The 17,726-nt window shown below is 39.3% G+C and overlaps 2 protein-coding genes across 3 annotated transcripts; both read right to left on the minus strand.

Annotated features, from left to right (window-relative positions):
• Positions 1-814: 814 nt before the first annotated feature.
• Positions 815-6,080, minus strand: cenpa (histone H3-like centromeric protein A). The gene is made up of 5 exons (XM_030724003.1): positions 5,926-6,080; positions 4,610-4,747; positions 3,007-3,128; positions 1,858-1,932; positions 815-1,008 (listed from the first exon to the last, which is right to left on the minus strand). Exons 2-5 carry the CDS (start codon positions 4,722-4,724, stop codon positions 880-882), a joined length of 441 nt encoding a protein of 146 aa, XP_030579863.1. The 5' UTR covers positions 4,725-4,747; positions 5,926-6,080; the 3' UTR covers positions 815-879.
• A 1,552-nt stretch (positions 6,081-7,632) lies between these two features.
• psmb10 (proteasome 20S subunit beta 10) lies at positions 7,633-17,596 on the minus strand. 2 transcript variants are annotated; one of them, XM_030723987.1, is made up of 8 exons: positions 17,432-17,596; positions 17,192-17,285; positions 14,716-14,753; positions 13,502-13,642; positions 13,047-13,162; positions 10,148-10,206; positions 9,865-10,016; positions 7,633-7,820 (listed from the first exon to the last, which is right to left on the minus strand). In XM_030723987.1, the coding sequence occupies exons 1-8, from the start codon at positions 17,494-17,496 to the stop codon at positions 7,709-7,711; spliced, it is 777 nt and encodes a 258-aa protein (XP_030579847.1). In that variant the 5' UTR covers positions 17,497-17,596; the 3' UTR covers positions 7,633-7,708. The 2 variants fall into 2 exon arrangements, with proteins under 2 accessions (XP_030579847.1, XP_030579846.1); XM_030723986.1 differs by having other exon boundaries at positions 14,716-14,813; positions 17,432-17,595.
• Between the last annotated feature and the right edge of the window lie 130 nt (positions 17,597-17,726).

Genomic DNA, 17,726 nt, shown 5'->3' on the forward strand with positions numbered 1-17,726 from the left:
GCTTCCACTTTGTTATAATAGCACTAACAGCTGACTGTGGAATATTTAGTAGTGAGGAAATTTCATGACTGCACAGGTGGGATCCTGTCACGGTACCACACTGGAATTCACTGAGCTCATGAGGGCGACCCATTCTTTCACAAATCATCTTGTTAAAATAATGGCCCAAGTCATTTTTTTTCAAGGTTCTCAGAAAAAAAAAAAACTGAATGGAAGATAAAAACTTTGATTTAGGCAAAAATAAAAGTTTCATTAAAAAAAATTATTTAGGCCATTATTTTAACAAGGTGGGAAAATGTTTGCAGCAGCCTGCATGCCTAGGTGCTGGTTTTGTATTCCTGTGGCCATGAAGGTGACTGGAACACCTGAATTTAATGATCTGTATGGGTGAGTGAATACTTTTGGCAATATAGTGTATCTTATTATGATTGTAGCCAATATAGTGTATATGATGTGTTCAATAACTCTAGGAGTAACAGAGAATGAAAAGAGAAAATTTGTCCATCAAACCAGCCAGAGGATACCCCCCCCCCCCCCCCCCAGGGTCTTTGTTTCCATTTTATAATAACTGAGAAAAAAAATGTCCAAACTAAATGCATAAAGATGCAACAGAAAAAATACACTTAACAATATAAGTTTAATTCAAAGCAGAACAATATGTACACATCAATATCATATCAAAATATTACAAACAGAGCAGTGATCACAGTAAAAAGCAGAACAGCTTAACAAGGATACAGACCCCCCCCCCCCCCCCCCCCCAATGTAACATAAAATTAAAAAAACTTTAACACAGCAACAATGCTCTTGATATGAAAACACATAAATGTGTCAAACTTAAGTGAGAATGTCATTTCTGACGCTGGATTAGGATTGTTATTATAGCTTTTCCACCCCACGGATCCTCCGGGCAAGCTGAATGTCACGGGGGAACACAGTGACCCTCTTGGCGTGGATGGCACACAGGTTGGCATCTGAGAATAACATGACGAGAAAAGCCTCTGCAGCCTGAAGACAAGAAGGCAGAAACAACGTTTCATTGAACCCTAATAGATACGCCCTCATTTTGTCACATCAGTTCTAGAATTTGTAGCAAACCAAACTTCTTGGAAAAATCCAGTTATAATGATTTTTAATCTGGATAGATTATGGGTTGGCAATCTTTAATATCAAAACAGCCATTTTTGAGTCATCTTTCAGTAAAAAAAAAATGACTTGACTGCTGTCAAAACTTCAAAACTGATTGTTTGGGGCACTCAGGTGTGTGTTAACACAAAGTCAAGGAGGAAAGACATCAGCAATAAGCTCTGAGAGACAATTGTTCCTGCCCATCAATCTGAGAAGAGTTATAAGGCCATTTTCCAATAATTTGAAGTCCATCATTTTACAGTGAGAAAGATTATTCACAAATGGACATTCAAAACAGTCACCAATCTCCCCAGGAATGGATGCCCCAGGGTCAAACAGACGACCCAAGAGCCTCATTTCAGACTCTACAGGCTTCAGCTGGCATGTTTAAAGTTAATGTGATGGTACAATTAGAAAAAGACTACAGAACCAATCACAGCAGATCAGCACAAACACCGATACAATGTTCCAGTGAGAGGAATTGAGAGGGAGCGGGTATGTTTGTATTCCCCTGGATGGGAGCCTGTATGTTAGCATTTTCCATGGAGGATGAAAGGAGTCGTTCTTCTGCCACTTTGGGTAGAGGAACGAGTCCTGACTGTTGTTAGCTCTTATGTGCTGAGCAGCAGTTAAGAGTCACACAATCACAATCTTACTTGTAATGTTATCAAGGAGACAAGTGTCGCCAACTGATCAGAAGGGTTTGACTGACAACAGATAGTTTCTTACCTCTTGGAGGGCCATAAGAGCGTAGACCTGCCAGCGGAGGGCTTCTCTGGAAAAACCATGGCACACTTCACGGACCTAAGGAAGAAGGAAGAACCAACACCTTTTAAAAAAATTAAGGCTTCATTCACCCAGATAAAAAACTAAATTAACAACCCCTGAAACCTAAAAAACAAACATATAGGACAGTGATGCTTTTTAAAATTAAGGTGCATTCTTCAACTGCTTGATTATGTAATTGATTTGAGAAACTTGATATGAGCCCTGGAACTTGGAAATGTGGGGTGAGGTCATTGAGATAAACTCCTCTGTGGCAGGCCCACAAAGGGTGGATGAAATTCACCCCAATTCAATTCACCTTGGCAGATCCAATCAGGCACGAGAAAAAGGCTGAATATCATTAGCATATATTATCACAATATTAGCAGCCTGAAATCTTCCATGTTATAAATACAGTCTTCAGATAAATACAGTCAAAGTGTACAAAAGGTACTAAACATCCAGGAATATGAATATCGTGTCTTTGAAGAGTGAAGAACACAAATGCAAAATTTCACACCTCAGCTTCTTGTGGTTTTGGAGTCTGTAGCCCAGAAATGTAAAACCTCAGGGACAGATGCCCGAACGGAGGGACAGACGAAAGTCAAACAAAGAAATTTGACTTTTATTTGTTGCTGACTGAAATTTGAGTGAGTCGCAGCGTTTTTAGTGTTTTGACACTACAAACTGTAACTTTAATATATCCGTGGCATGTATAGGTTATGTTTGGTATTGGGCAAGTTTTATTTCCATTCCTCTGATGCTCCACATTAAGCTGTGCTCTTAGATTAAAATACTGGTATTACTGAGGACCAGAAATATGCGGGACTCTGCTCTGAACATCTGGTACTCAGCTACTGGTTGAACCCAAGCACCGCACTCACAATCCACCTATACAGACTGTGGCAGCTATCACAGTCATGTTGCCTGCCTCAAACCTGCTAAATCATGTTGGTATTATTTATTTTAAAACTCTCCTCCAAAGATGCACTCTGAAACTCCAAATACATCCACAGAATCATTATCCCGTATGAGGTTCCACCACAGCATTTGGATCTGGTTGACATCTGGACTTTGGGCAATTGCAACACCTTGATTCTCTTTCAGACTCACCAGGCGAGAGAAGGGTCCCTTCCTGAGCAGGAGATCGGTGCTTTTCTGGTACTTGCGGATCTCCATTAATGCTCGGGTTCCTGGTCGAAACCTTTTCTTCTTGGGGGAGGCAGGAGGCGCCCCTAAAAGGCAGATAAAGTTTGTTAACAGGACAGTCACCTTAATACTGGTTTAGGTATGAAATTTTAAATTAAGTATAGGGTCCACACCATAAATAAATTAAGCAAAACATTTTTCTCTGTGGGGTTAAAGCTTTAAAATAATAAACTTGTGATTTTAACTGCAGAAAAAGGAGTGTGCGTAGCAGGGTTTGGCAATATAGCCAAAACCAATCATGAAGCAGGTAACATATTCAGTAACTCATAACTTGCCCATTTACAAGACAGTTCCACAGAATCTCTATTAATTTCCTGTTTTAAATCAGATAGACATGAAAACATTTTCCTCTAAACAAGGCTACATGAATAATGTTTTTAAATTCAAACAAAAGATCAACATCTGCTGATGCAGTTGTGGTCAGAGGTTTACATACAGTCATCACAGGCATGAATATCATGGTACTTTTAGGCTATGATTTCTTTGAACTGTCCCTGTTTGGAATATTAGACAGCCTACATGTTTAATGACAACAAGAATTGGGTGTGCAACTTTTCCACAGGTGTGTCTCTAATTAACTCAGATGTTGCCAATAAACCTATCAGAAGCTTCCAAAGACATGACATCATCATATGGGCTGTCCCAAATTGTTTAAAGGCATAGTAATCTTAGTGTATGTGCAAAGCCAAAAGTTTACAAAGTAATAAAAATGCCTTAAAAAAAAAAACAAAAACAAAAAACTCTCTCTCTCATTATTCTGACATTAATAATTTTGGTAATCCTAATTGAACTAAAACAGGAAAGCTTTATTCTGTCATTTATTTATTCATGTCAGACAGTGAGAAAAACACCCATATGTCTTTTTATATAGCATATGTAAACTTCTGGTTTCAACTGTAAGTCAGCCCACCCTCTGCAGTTTTAACAGCTTCAGCTCTTCTGGAAAGCCTTTCCACAGGTTTAGGAGTGTTTATGGGAATTTTTGACCATTCCTCCAGAAGCACATCTGTGAGGTCAGACACTGATGTTGGAGAGAAGGCCTGGTTCACAGTCTCCACTCTAATTCATCCCAAAGGTGTTCTGTCAGGACTCTGTGCAGGCCAGTCAAGTTCTGTTATCACAGTCTGTTTGGATAATGGCATCATTCACAGCAATTACGTCATTATGTGTGGTCCATAATATTTTTAGCCAAATCGGAGATGGTTGAGAAGAAGGCCCATGCTGTCATTAAATGCATATACTGTACTATCATTGTTTCAGCTATTCACATGTCAGTTTTGGGATGGATTATTATGCACTGACAAAAATGGAAAATAAATATGCATTTATCATAAAGTTACCTGTGATAATTAAAAAAAAAAAAAAACAGCACAAGTGGACACACCAGAGAAAGTATTCTTTGTACAGGTGGAATATAAAACTTCCTCTGACAAGCAGTGACTTATTTCTACAACTGGAACATAGTCATTAATTCAAATGTCAGCACTGCAACTTCAGCCACTCTAACCTGGAGCTCCTGTGCGTCTTGGGGATGCTATACTGGATGTCCCTTGGGCTGGCGTTTGTGGGCGACGTTGAGGGGTTTTTCCCTTCCGACGGCTGGCAGATGAATTGTGACGCATGGCTGCAAATATACAGGTGAAAACTACAAAAGGAAATTAGCGCTGTGGACACAATGGAATTTTGACAGCTTAAGGACATCATTAGATGCACAAATAAATAAAGAACAAAGCTCCAACGTTTCTTTAAGAGTAAGTCTATCTATCATTTAATTAGATAAAGTAAGCCGTTATGCACAATTGTAAAATTCTGGGCCAATACAGACATTACAGTGTTTTTCCACATAAACATAAACATTGCTAATCTCTGTTAAATAAAAAGACTTTAGCAGACGCGTCACCCAATTAGCGATTATTTTAAACATGCATCTGGGTCTGCCCCAATGGCAGAATGCTTAAATTATGGCCAAAATGATTATCATGATTATTCTGAACAATGTTAAGATCATGATTATTTATTTCAATTATTCATTGATTTTAGTGTCTAATGTTTTATTGCACATGAACTCATAAAATAACACTGCTTTCATATCCTGTTGTGTGATATTCCTTTTAAAATCTTTGCATCAAAATAAAAAGAGTCTTCCTTATTCCCCTAAATTCAGTGCACCTCTTAGAAGATAGCTATAATTTTTTTAAAGTACCAAAAACTAACACGAAATTAAATCAACAAGGAACTGTTTTCACCTTTACAAGTTGCTACATTTCTGTAAATTAATCTTTGTTACGGGAGTAAAGGCACAAATGCTCTGGGTTTTGTGTCTGATATTCAATTTTAGGAAAACAAACAATCATTAACACTGGCATTATAATAGCTAAACTAATATAATTACTCCGCTGTGATTTTTTTTGTCATGTTTCTGTGAAGACTCGTAACGCGCTAAAACTATTCCACACAAGCAAAATGACAAGACAAAGTCTCTAAAATCTATGTAGATAATATTCACGCAACCCCAAGAAAATAAATGCAAGCTAGGTTCAAGCTAAAACAAAAAAAAAAGGCGCAAAATCGAGGGTGAAACATTACTTGGACAGAACTGGGGAAACAAAACTATATGGGGCTCCTTAAAGTCAAGAACGTGCTTTTATTATTTTTTTCCCACAAAATAACGCCTCACGATCACGGCCAAACGAAACAGGGAGGTCTTGCTTTGTAGCTATTTTAAAGTATATTTTCTAGGAGCTATTTCGCGTGTACATCACATTAATTCCTGAAAATGTTTCATTGTCTCATCATCATTCAGTAAGGTAACAGTAAACGTACCTGTGGAGTTCAAACACTGCGTCCTAACTCCGCGGTTTAAAAGTACACGAAGCCAAACAAACTGGCCGAGAAGCTGCAAGCGCCTCACGCTGAAATTCAAACAACGCCCCTCGCTGGTTCAGCCAATCAGCTGAGGGGGAAAATTCTTCTTCGCCGTCTTCTGTTTCAAGTGTAGCTCACTGGACTCTACAGCAGCTTACTGCCCTCTACTGTTTATTTTGAAACGCATACTAAATTTATTCAAGGTGAGCGAGGTTTTAAAACTGCTTACCACCTGCTCCCAGTTCTTTAAGCAGTTAACTCCTCCGATGTGAATAATACCAGGTTTCTATCACAGAAGAGATTTCAATCTTCAGTTAAAGGTTAAAAAATAAAATTCTTGCAATTCTTAAGAATGTGTTGCACTATGTGGTAATAATGTCTCTCTCTCACCTGTCCTTACCTGTTCACGCTCAAAAAAAAAAAAAAATCAAAGATCAATGTGTAAAACTTTATAAACTGTGTGCACACATTTGCAGTCCACAGGGAATACTGTAGTTAGACTTCCCTTTGATTTTTGTATTGGAATCAAACTTCCCAAATGTTCTGCCCTATTTCTTCACCTGGCTTGTTTATTATATAGATATATATATTATCAGTATCATACAGTGCATGTTTTGGGCAATTTCTTTCTTTGTCAAGTGATCTACATACTCGTTTCCCTGTAAACCATGTGTACTGACACAGATAAAAATCCACCTCACAACCTGTTTAGTGACATCAAATCTATTATATCAGGTTCGGGCTTGGATTTTATTTCTCTTAAAATAGTTAAACATTCTGCTTTTTCTGCTTTACTGTCCTCCATGCAAAGTGTCCATAATATTTCCAGCATCTTTGCTGGAATGATATTCAATGTGCCTTTTCAGGAACTGTTAAATTAAATGTTGCTCTCTGGATCCTTAGATGCATATGTGTAAATCAGTGAGTGTGATCTCCAATCTTCTGGTAGACGTGTCTTAACTTCCAATTGTTTTATTCCCCCTGAATTGATTCTCCTATTATTTAGAATGCTTAAATCAACTGTGGAATCTGGGGTCAATTATGAGGGTACAATGTAGGGACAAACTCTTCTTCATTCTTTTGCTCAATAGCAGTTCATCACTGCCACCTACTATGCTGGGGTGATAACCGTTTGAGAGCCACTGATGAGAAATAGAAACACTTGTTAAAGGGCAGAGAAGTGTGTGATAAAATACTCTTCAATGGAGTCAATAAAGAGTCTAGTATATAATTGTGGTGGTGGGGTGTGGTTGGTGGCATGTATGAAAGGGGACGGGGTGGTGCAGCGGGTTAAGGACTCAGCTGGCCAGCATCAACTAATTCTGTCTCTATATTTGCACAGTAGGGCACCGGGATGGGGAGGCAGGAGAAGGAGACTGAAGCTGGTGCAGCAGTGATGCACAATGAATAACCTGCACAGAAGGGAATAAACTAAAAACCACAGTATAAAGACTGTTGTGGTCTGGGCTATGTGCTGGGGGTTTATAGTGGCAGTCTTGCTACAATAATACAATACCGTAACATTATGTACTGCAGTACTTAGAAATATATAAAAGAAAATGCACTTTAATAAATTCTTTAATAGTTCTCTAAACAAAGAGGTAAAGCTACTGTCTGCCAGCATCTTTCCACTGTGGTCACTAAATAATTTATAAACACCAAAAATTTACCAAGTACAAGTGTTTGTTTATTCATACTATTGTGCTGAGCACATTTTATTCCAGCAAAAATATTTTGAATTTCACTCAGTGTCCATAACCTGAACAGATTCATCAACCACATCCAGGGAGAGGGGGGTCACAGTTTTGGTGAGGACGGCGGTGGTGCCAGGCTTATACCTGTACTGTCCTTCTCTGAAAAGAAAAGACCCAACGACAAACACGCTCACTTGTGTTGCTTTAAGAAAACATGAATGACATTCATCTTGTTCTAAAACAAATCTGTCAGGTGTCCCCAGATCATAATCTGAGTGAGAATCTGCGTTCAGTCCTTAAAATGTAGGTGCACAAGCAGAAGTCCAACCGTGATTAACTCAGAGCACTGAAAAGGTATTAAATTGTATCAGTTTAACTACACGGCTCAAAAAAATAAAAGGAACACTTCATTTCATCTCTATTTGATAAGTGCACAGTGGAGCGAGAGATACAGGGCCTGGGCCACCCACACCACAAGTATACATGGTCGCCTGTTCATCCACTGAGCCAGTCTGGTGCCCAAAGGAACACTTTTTAAGAGTATAGCATCAAGTCAGTTAAACTTGTGGGATACTGATGTGGTCAGTTAATTATCAGAGGGGGTTGTTAATTGGTTTCAGCTGCTTCTGTGTTAATGAAATTAACAACAGGTGAGGGGCAACAATGAGACAACCCCCAAAACAGGAATGGTTTTACAGGTGGGGGACACTCACATTTTTCCCTCCTCACCTTTTCTGACTGTTTTTTCACTAGTTTTGCATTTTGTTAGGGTCAATGTCACTACTGGTAATATGAGGTGATATCTGGACTGTACAGAGTTTGTACAAGTAGTCCAACTCCTCCAGGATGACACATCTATACACATCTGACATATCTATACATTGCCAGAAGGTTTGCTGCGTCTCTCCCTCAAGAGCATGGAGGAGATTCCAGGAGACAGGCAGTTACTCTAGGAGAGCTAAACAGGGCCAAAAAAAGGTCCTTAACCCATCGGCAGGACCAGTATCTGTTCCTTTGTGCAAGGAGGAACAGGGTGAGCACTGCAGAGCTACAAAATGACCTCCAGCAGCCACTGGTGGGAATGTCTCTAACCAAACAATCAGAAATGGACTTCATGAGGGTGGGCTGAGGGCCTGATGTCCTCTAGTGGGTCCTGTGATCACTGCCCAGCACCGTGGAGCCCAGTTAGCATTTGATATAAAATTAAATAAAATATCAGAATCAGCAGGTCCACCACTGGCACCCTGTGCTTTTCACAGATGAGAGCAGTGACACACGTGAAAGGGTCTGGAGAAGCCGTGGAGAACATTAAACAGCCTGTAACATTGTCCAGCATGACTGGTTTGGTGGTGGGCCAGTGATGGTCTCCAATGGAGGGACGCACAGACTTCTACAGGTTAGGCAACGGCACCCTGAGTGCCATCAGGTATCAGGATGAAATCCTTGGACCCACTGTCAGACCCTATGCTGGTGCAGTGGGTCCTGGGTTCCTCCTGGTGTATGACAATGCCCAGCCTCATGTGGCAAGAGTATGCAGGCAGTTCCTGGAGTATGAAGGAACTGATCCCACTGACTGGCCCCCACACTGACCTGAATCCAACAGAATACCTCTGGGTCTTTATGTTTCGGTCCATCGGCCACCGCCAGGTGTCAACTCAGACTGTCCAGGAGCTCAGTGAGGCCCTGGTCCAGATCTGGGAGGAGATCCCTCAGGACACCATCTATCATCTCATTAGGAGCCCCAACATTGTCAGGCATGCAAACAAGCATGTGGAGGCCATACAAACTAATGAGCACCATTTTGAGTTGCTGCAATGTAATCTCAGCAAAAATGACTCCCCTGCTGCATCATTTTTTGACTTTGAATTTTGGGGAGTCTTTGAATTCAGCCCCTGTAGGCTGATCATTTTCATTTCCATCAAACAATGTGGCATCCTTCCATTCCTAATACATTACCCAGTCTACAGCAGTGTAGATATCCAGCATCATTTGTTGCCATTGAGATCTGATGTGTTTTCAAAGTGTTCCTTAAATTTTTTGGAGCAGTGTATTTTGTTATTACTATCATGTCAAATTTAGTGATCACGTCAGTCTTTGTTATCCATTATTAAAATGACAACATGAGGGAGCGGGCACATTTGATTGTGTGACCAGTAGCAAAACTGAGATCACAGATTAACAGTATAACTGAATAAAGGCTCACCTTTTCCCCTTCATTGTGGGTTTGTCATAGCCACGCAGATACTCCACTCCAGCTTCAGTGATAATACATAAGTCCACGTTGCTGCCTGAACCCAGGTCACAGAAAATCCCTGCAGCAATGGCATCTCGTACTAGCTGCTTCGCCTCTTCCAGCTAAAGACATGTTATTAAATTTAAAATAATTTTCATTTCAGTTGAAATTATTTCTTCACTTGTTTATTATTGCAGATATAATCATTTATTTCATTACACAAATCTTGAGAGGCAAGCAGACAATACCTTACCTCCATATTTGGTTTGAATCTGTCCTCAAATACAGACACAGCAGCTGCAGCTCCAGAGCCTAAAACCAGAGCCAATCATATTCTTATTATTAATAATAATGGAGTCTTTACCTTACAATATTAAGTACCGTGATTGATTGACTATTGTGATGTGGTGCTATATAAATATAATTGAAATTGAATTATAATGATAAGCAACAATTGCGTTGGGATGCTGTGTGAAATGTAAATAAACAACAAACGCAATGATTTGAAAATCTCACAAAACCATATTTTATCCACAATAAACGTATCAAATGTTTAAATTAAGAAAATGTGTCATTTTGAGGATTCGAGCTGCTCTACAGTTCTGAGCCTTCTGTGTCATATGTTTCATTTCATGATGTGCCAAATGTTTTCAGTTAATCAAAGGTCAAAAGTGCGGGCAGCCAGTTCAGCACCGGGACTCTTCAAATACGAAGCTATGCCGTTATAATGGATGCAGTTTAACATCGTCTTGCTGAAATATGCAAAGCCTTCCCCCAGAAAGATGTCACGTGGATGAGAGCATATGTTGCTCTCATGCTTTCAGCATTGATGGCAGTTTTCAAGCTTCCAATTCTACAGGCACAAATACAGGCTTTTGAAAATGAGCACTGATAACAAGCTGGACGGTCCCTCTCCTTTTCACTCTGGAGGATGCAGCGTCCGTTTTCCAAAAAGAAAATCCAATTTCGATTTGTCTGACCACAGAGCAGTTTTCCACTTTGCCTCCATCCATAAACTTTAGCTCAGAGAAGACAACAATGTTTCTGGATCGTGTTCACATGTGGCTTCTTCTTTGCATTGTAGAGCTTTAACATGCATTTGTGTGATTTTGGGCCTTGTCCCTTATGATTTGAGAGTTCTCCAGGTTCTCTGAATCTTTTGATATTATGTACTGTAGATGATGAGATATCAAAGTCTTCACAATTTTACACTGAGGAACATTTTCTGAATTTGTGCCACGATTTGTAAATGCAGGGTTTTTTTTTTTTTGCAGATTAGTGAACCTCTGTCCATCTTTACATCTGAAAAATTGTTCTTTTCTCCCAATCATGTTACTGACCTGTTGCCTTAGTTCCTAAATGATCCTCTCAGCTGTTTCTTTGAAGTATCACTTACTTTTCTCTCCTTTTGTTGTCCTTGTTTTTTGAAATGTTACTGCCATCAAATTCAAAGTGAGCTAATACAGTATTGTGCAAAAGTCTCAAATCACCCCTCGTTTTTTTGATTTTGCTTCTAGAAAGACAGAATGGTTTTGAGAAATAGTTCTCCAGGCAAACTGGACATTGACTGTTTTTCACTCCTCTGACAGAGGAAGGTTTTTTTGTTTAAGCCACTGAACACTGACCTTTGAGTCAACCAAGCACTAAAAAAACTCAAGGGATGAACCAATTTTGTGTCTACAAATTACAGAAAATGGATGCATTTTAAATTGTGCCTTTATGGACTTTGTTATCAACAAATATGTAATGGACCACACGTTTCTTGTGTGTGAAAGGACCCCATGCATGAAAAAGTTTATCAGCATCACTCTGAGACAGGATATCTCTATCATGGATAGATAAAGCAAGGTATCATCTGAATAGCAATGAAAATATATGCTATGCCTTCTAATAATACTGCCTAAAGGACGCATGCATAATGTAAATAGAACTGGTCCTAGTACAGAACCCTGTGGAACTCCATAATTAACCTCAGTGTTTGAAGAAGACTCCCCATTAACATGAACAAATTATGATTCAAATGACTGCAGCACAGTACCTTTAATACCTATGGCATGTTCTAATCTCTGTAATAAAATATTATGGTCAACAGTACTGGACAGTACAGTGAGGTCTAGCAGGACAAGAGGCAGATATGACAGATATCAGTCCACTGTCTACTGCTGTTTCTGTACTGTGATGAATTCTGAAAACTGACAGAAACTCTTCAAATAAATCATTCCTCTGCAGACAAAGACCCTACAATAATAAAAAGAAACCCCCAACAATCAGATGACCCCCTATAATAATCAGACAGAACATCAGGGAGGGGCAGCCATACACCTTGGCTGGATGGGGTGAGGGGAAAGAGAAGAGAGCAGAGAGACAGGATAAAAGATAGACTGTGGGAGAAAGAGCCAGAGTTTAATCATTGCTAATGATTAATTGTGGTATTGTGTATAAACACACAAAGTGAAAAGAGATGAAGAAGAAACACTCAGTGCATCACAGGAAGCCCCCAGCAACCTAAGCCTGTTGCAGCATAACTAAGACATGGCTCAGGGTCACCTGATCCAGCCCTATTTGCCAAAGCACATCCTTTGTTCCCAAAGAAATATCTACAACAGATGAACAGTATCTGAAAGTCATGTCCTTAACTGGGAAAAAATCTGTTAACTGGGAAAAAAAATCCAGCAAAGACTGGACACAGGACCTGAGAGATGCATCTGGCACCTTTAGTTGATCCAGCTACTGTTCACTGAAGACTTAGCAGAAATAAGGGAGAAAAGGATGAGGTATGCAAAATTACACAAGAACTGGACTGAAAATACAGCAAGTGCTAACAGATTTTATGAAGGGATGAGAGCTAATTTGAAATTTTTGGTTCAAATCGTCATCAATGTATGTGGAGAGGAGAGAGTATGACAGTGAGTGTCTACAGCCATCTATAAAACATGGTGGAGGCTCTGTCACAGTTTGGGGGCTGCTTTTTTGGCCAGTGGCTTTGGAGATCTTGTCAGAATTGATGGAATTATGACAGCAGTTTTTATTTATATTTCACACAGAGTTCCAGCTTTTTTGGAATTGGGGAGCAGATTTTTTTTTTCTAGAAAACTTACATCTGCTACAGCATTCTGTACATATAGTACACAGTACACTAAACATATACATACCCATGGTGAGGAAAGGCAGTTTGTCATAGGAGCCATGGGGGTAAACACTGTACAGATGAGCTCCAGTGACATCGACTCCTCCAACAATCAGAGACGACCCCACGTGACCCTGGTACCTGACAGATCAGATAGCTCACATTACCACAACATCCTGCTTTTTTAAACGTGAGAAACAAGGACATGCAGATGTAAATACATAAAACAAAAACAAAAGAGTAAAAAGACAAAAAGAGTATATGAAATGCTTACCACAGCGGTAAGCACTTAGAAAATATTATTTCACTAAAATCTGAATTTTAGTGAAATAAAATTCTGTTACCCTTGTTTATTTTCCCAAATAATTTAGCTTTACTGCATATTTTTTCTCCCATTCCCCCAGCTGTAGCAGCTCTTTGGCCCACACTTTCAGAACCACTTGTTTAGCATCTAACCAGGACTGACTCTGTTGCTCTCACCTGAACAGCATTTGTTTCAGCTGTCTGGTTACCATGGCAACAAGTGGTGGTCGACCAGTGTTGAGCATGTGGAGCTCCACGTTAGATGCCATGATCTGTGTGGTCACCTCTGCATCCGCAGCAACGCCAGCTCCACAGCAGCTACAGAACATACAAGATACAGTTTAACACCTTAGACAGTTAGCTGTTTGATGAACATGGCTTAAGTATCCCGGCTTAAAAACACACACACACACACACACACACACACACACACACACACACACACACACACACACACACACACACACACACACACACACACACACATATATTTTTATACTCCAGTCAACTACAGTTTATTTAAAAAAGATAAAAAGCTCAACCTCATTCTGGTCACTATTAATCTACTAATTCTACTCCATGCTTACATGCTCAGTTGGTGCCCTTGCAGTGAAGAACAAAGTAGAGGCTATATGATGAGTTTCACTGATGATGAAAAGTTATGTCAGTTTCACACAAGCTCAAATCTCACATACTTGTGGAATTTTAACTGGTGCAATGATATATTTTTTGGTAGGTGTTCTACTTCTTTTATAACTAGACAACCAGGCATCATCTGATTTTTTTTTATGGGTTGTCAGATTTCAAGCTGTATCAAAATCCAAATCTGATAGGAAAAATAGAGAGAGAAACAGAGAGAGATCTGAAGCAAGAAAAAAAGCTATATAGCTGCTGAATCTGCCTTCATGTTGAAATTTAACTCTGTGCTCCCAAGTGGACCATTGCAAACTGGCTAATGTGCAAAATATAACGATGCATGACATCCATGTGTGTGACGCCAAGGAAGGTGCTGGTTTGCTCTGCAGATGTGCAGAGCACTTCATGCCCTGGAACTGGGAAAGTGTCAGACACAGGGCACAGGAGGACAGAGCAGCAGACATGGGAACTAAGGAGGCACTGAAAAGGCATCTGCAACTGTTAGAAGTATTATCTCGAAAGCATGGTGGGTGCATGAGAAAGGATCCTCCTGGGTTCAGGAGTCTAATAAGACAGACTCAGAACAGGTTCAAGTTGGAGGCTAGCAGTCTGCAGACTGTGCAGGGTTGGCATTAGGACCAAACTGTTTTAAAAAATACTAATATAAAAAGTTATACTGAGTTTAAAAAAAAAAAAAAAAATGAAAAAAGAAGACTCAATTAGACTTGTCCTGTGAAATTAATCAGCAAACTTACTAGATTTTTGGAGCGATGTAGTGAATTTTCATGCAGTTCTTGTCAGCCACCACCATGTCATCTGTAGCTCTGGTATCTGCTCCCAGGATCACTCCATCCTAAGACCGAAAGGATGGAAGAGGAAATGATCACGACGTCGGGTGGATGGCAACTGAACAGACTGTATATAAAGGTTGTAAAAGTATATTAAAGTCATCACACTTCATTGTTTGTTTGTTTTTGAATCAGGATCCCCATTAGCAACATCCTCAGGCTTCATGGGGTCCTCCACACTCAAACCAACATCCACAACACATCGACATAAAACGAGCCAGCCCTACTTATAGAAATATTACTTAATATCATAGAGAGAACATGAAACTACTTTGTAACAGCGCACCAAAAGAAACAACATCTGCATTGCACATTCCTGTAGGAAAATAATTATTCTTATAAACATTTCTTATCTTCTAGTATCATTTCTGTTTGATTCTCTTACTGCATCTATACATATGTATCATTTAGTCCCAAAATTTTCACACAACACATATAGACCCATTCTCCATCAGCTGTCTTCATTATCCAAACAATTTCCACTACAGTTCATACTGGTTCTGATAATACTGTATTAACAAATATTTAAACTGATCTTTAACACTCTGATGTATAACAAAAACTAAGTTCCATCCTATCACAGCTCTGTAAATGACCTATTTCCTATTGGAAACTGTGTTTAATGAGTATGTTGACTACAATGCAAAAATGTCTGTCTAAATACACTCATCAGGATAAAAGCTGACTGCTCTGAAACAGTTAACCAGCCCAGGTTACCGTGCATATAATTCTCATAAGCTCTGTAAGAGCATTGTAATGCACACTGTGCAGCTTTATTTGGAGATCCTTTTAACTTTTTATTTCTTTTGCTGAAGTACTGCATCAAGCTGTGACAGAACAAATGCACTTAAAACCTCATTTAGAACCTCTGATGTCATTAATTTGAAACCTCTTTTCACCCCTGACAGCCCTCTATCCATTTTACTAACAATATCACCAATATGTTTTGACCATGTTAACTTACAATCCACCATTAGACCTAATAAATTTGTCATGCACTTGTTCAGTAAGAATGTAATACTCAGACTGAGTATTTGTGATGTTTTTGATTGATTCCTTGCCTGTATCACCATACACTAACATTTAGCACCAGTTTACTATCACTCACCCAAGTTTTTACCACCTTTCATCTAACTTTCTTTCATCCATTGAGGGTTCAGGTTCATGTTGAGTCATTACCGAGCAATCTGAGCCTGAAAATAATAACAGACCTAAACAGCTACCTTGAAGCCCTCCACACATCATGTTTCTTATCTTTGACATACTCCCATAAAATGATGAATGTGATTTTTCAGATAGCTTTATAACAATTTCAGTGAAGCCCCAGAAAAACCATAATTAGCCAACTTATTTAGTAACAGAACGCGATCAGGTTGAGGTAAACCAAGAGTCGGGACTCCTACTGATTTCCTTTCTTCCAGCCCACATTGCTAATCATTTGTCACTTGTATCAGTGCTGTACAAGTCAAATGAGCAACTCTGTAACCATGCTGATAATCTGAAATGAAATTATTCAAGTTCAAATAAGTCTTTATTTGTTCAAATGTTACTGGCAACAAACTCATCAGACAACTATTTACACCTGAAAGCAGCAATGCAATCCACCAATCATGTATTAGCTGACCGCACAACTTTTCATTTAGTATTTACTCTTATTCCAGTCAATATTTAAATCTCCTAAGGAATAAATCTACCCCCTACCAACAAAAGTTTTAAATATGGTAAATTAATTTGTACCCAAAGCGGCTCAATCTCAGCAGGCATTAAATCATATGTGACTTCAGCAGGTATTTGATCCTGAATATATACAGCTATCCCATCTGAAAACCCTGGATACCTACCACCTCATTACTACATGTGTCAGCCAAGTGAGTCTGACCCCACTAACAAATGAATTCCACGTGTCTGCAATATCTGCCACTTGATTTCTTAAACTACAGATATTTAAACGAGCTAATTTTTAACCCTTTTCTTGGCATGTTTCTTGGCAGGTTTTTAATTTATTTGTGCTTTACATTCCCTTTAAGTTTTGGACTAGAATCAACATTAAACCTAACATATTCCCCCCTCGCAAATATCACATGACACATTGCGTTCAAGCACATCATAAGCCATACACCCAAATACGGTTCACCCAACTATTTAACTCACAACAGCTCAAACAATTAAGTAACGTAATCTAAGGTGGCCGCTGCTTCACTCTCACACATGCCCGACAATTTAAACCAGCTTCCTGGTTTATTACAGGCGTGTTCCAACCAGTCTGATATCAAGTTTTTTTATGGAGCCTACAAATATCTCAAACATCAGTGCTGCATTTTAAGCCACTGGCTTTCATCAGTCTGCAATTCTTTAAATGGCAACACTGGTAACACACCCTCACCTTGTACACAACCCCAGCAATGGTGGTCCCTGTCTTTCTGGCGTTAGGAGCTTTGTAGCCAGCCTGAGACAAACCGGACTCCAGGACAGCATTCCTGGGAATGATAAATCAGCAAAACATAAACGGGAAGACGGAAACACTCATATTAGTGTGAATTGACTGATCTTTCTGCGAACTTTTATTCCGCCATTAATAACGTAAATCTATTGTTGTAAAAACTGTTAAATACAGTTTCTTTACCTGCGGCTGTTCTCAAAGGAGAACCCTCCGTTCTGTGGCTCATAGGAATTCAGACTGTGGAGCATATTAGGTGCTGATTATAAAAGAAAGATTAAAAACCAAAGAAAAGCCTTGTCACGCTGTGCGTCAGACTGTTAGCGCTTAATTTTACTTTCGCTTCAGAACAAGCCCAGCCTCTCCACTGTAAAAAATGTCCACATCACTCTGACATTTTCTGATTTCATTTGTCCTCGTAGTGTTATTTGTTCCAAAGACTCGTTTATTTCTATGAAAAATGCATTAACTGTAAGAACAG

This window comes from Archocentrus centrarchus, unplaced genomic scaffold (assembly GCF_007364275.1).
Source record: "Archocentrus centrarchus isolate MPI-CPG fArcCen1 unplaced genomic scaffold, fArcCen1 scaffold_30_ctg1, whole genome shotgun sequence".
Classification (NCBI taxonomy): Eukaryota; Metazoa; Chordata; class Actinopteri; order Cichliformes; family Cichlidae; genus Archocentrus; species Archocentrus centrarchus.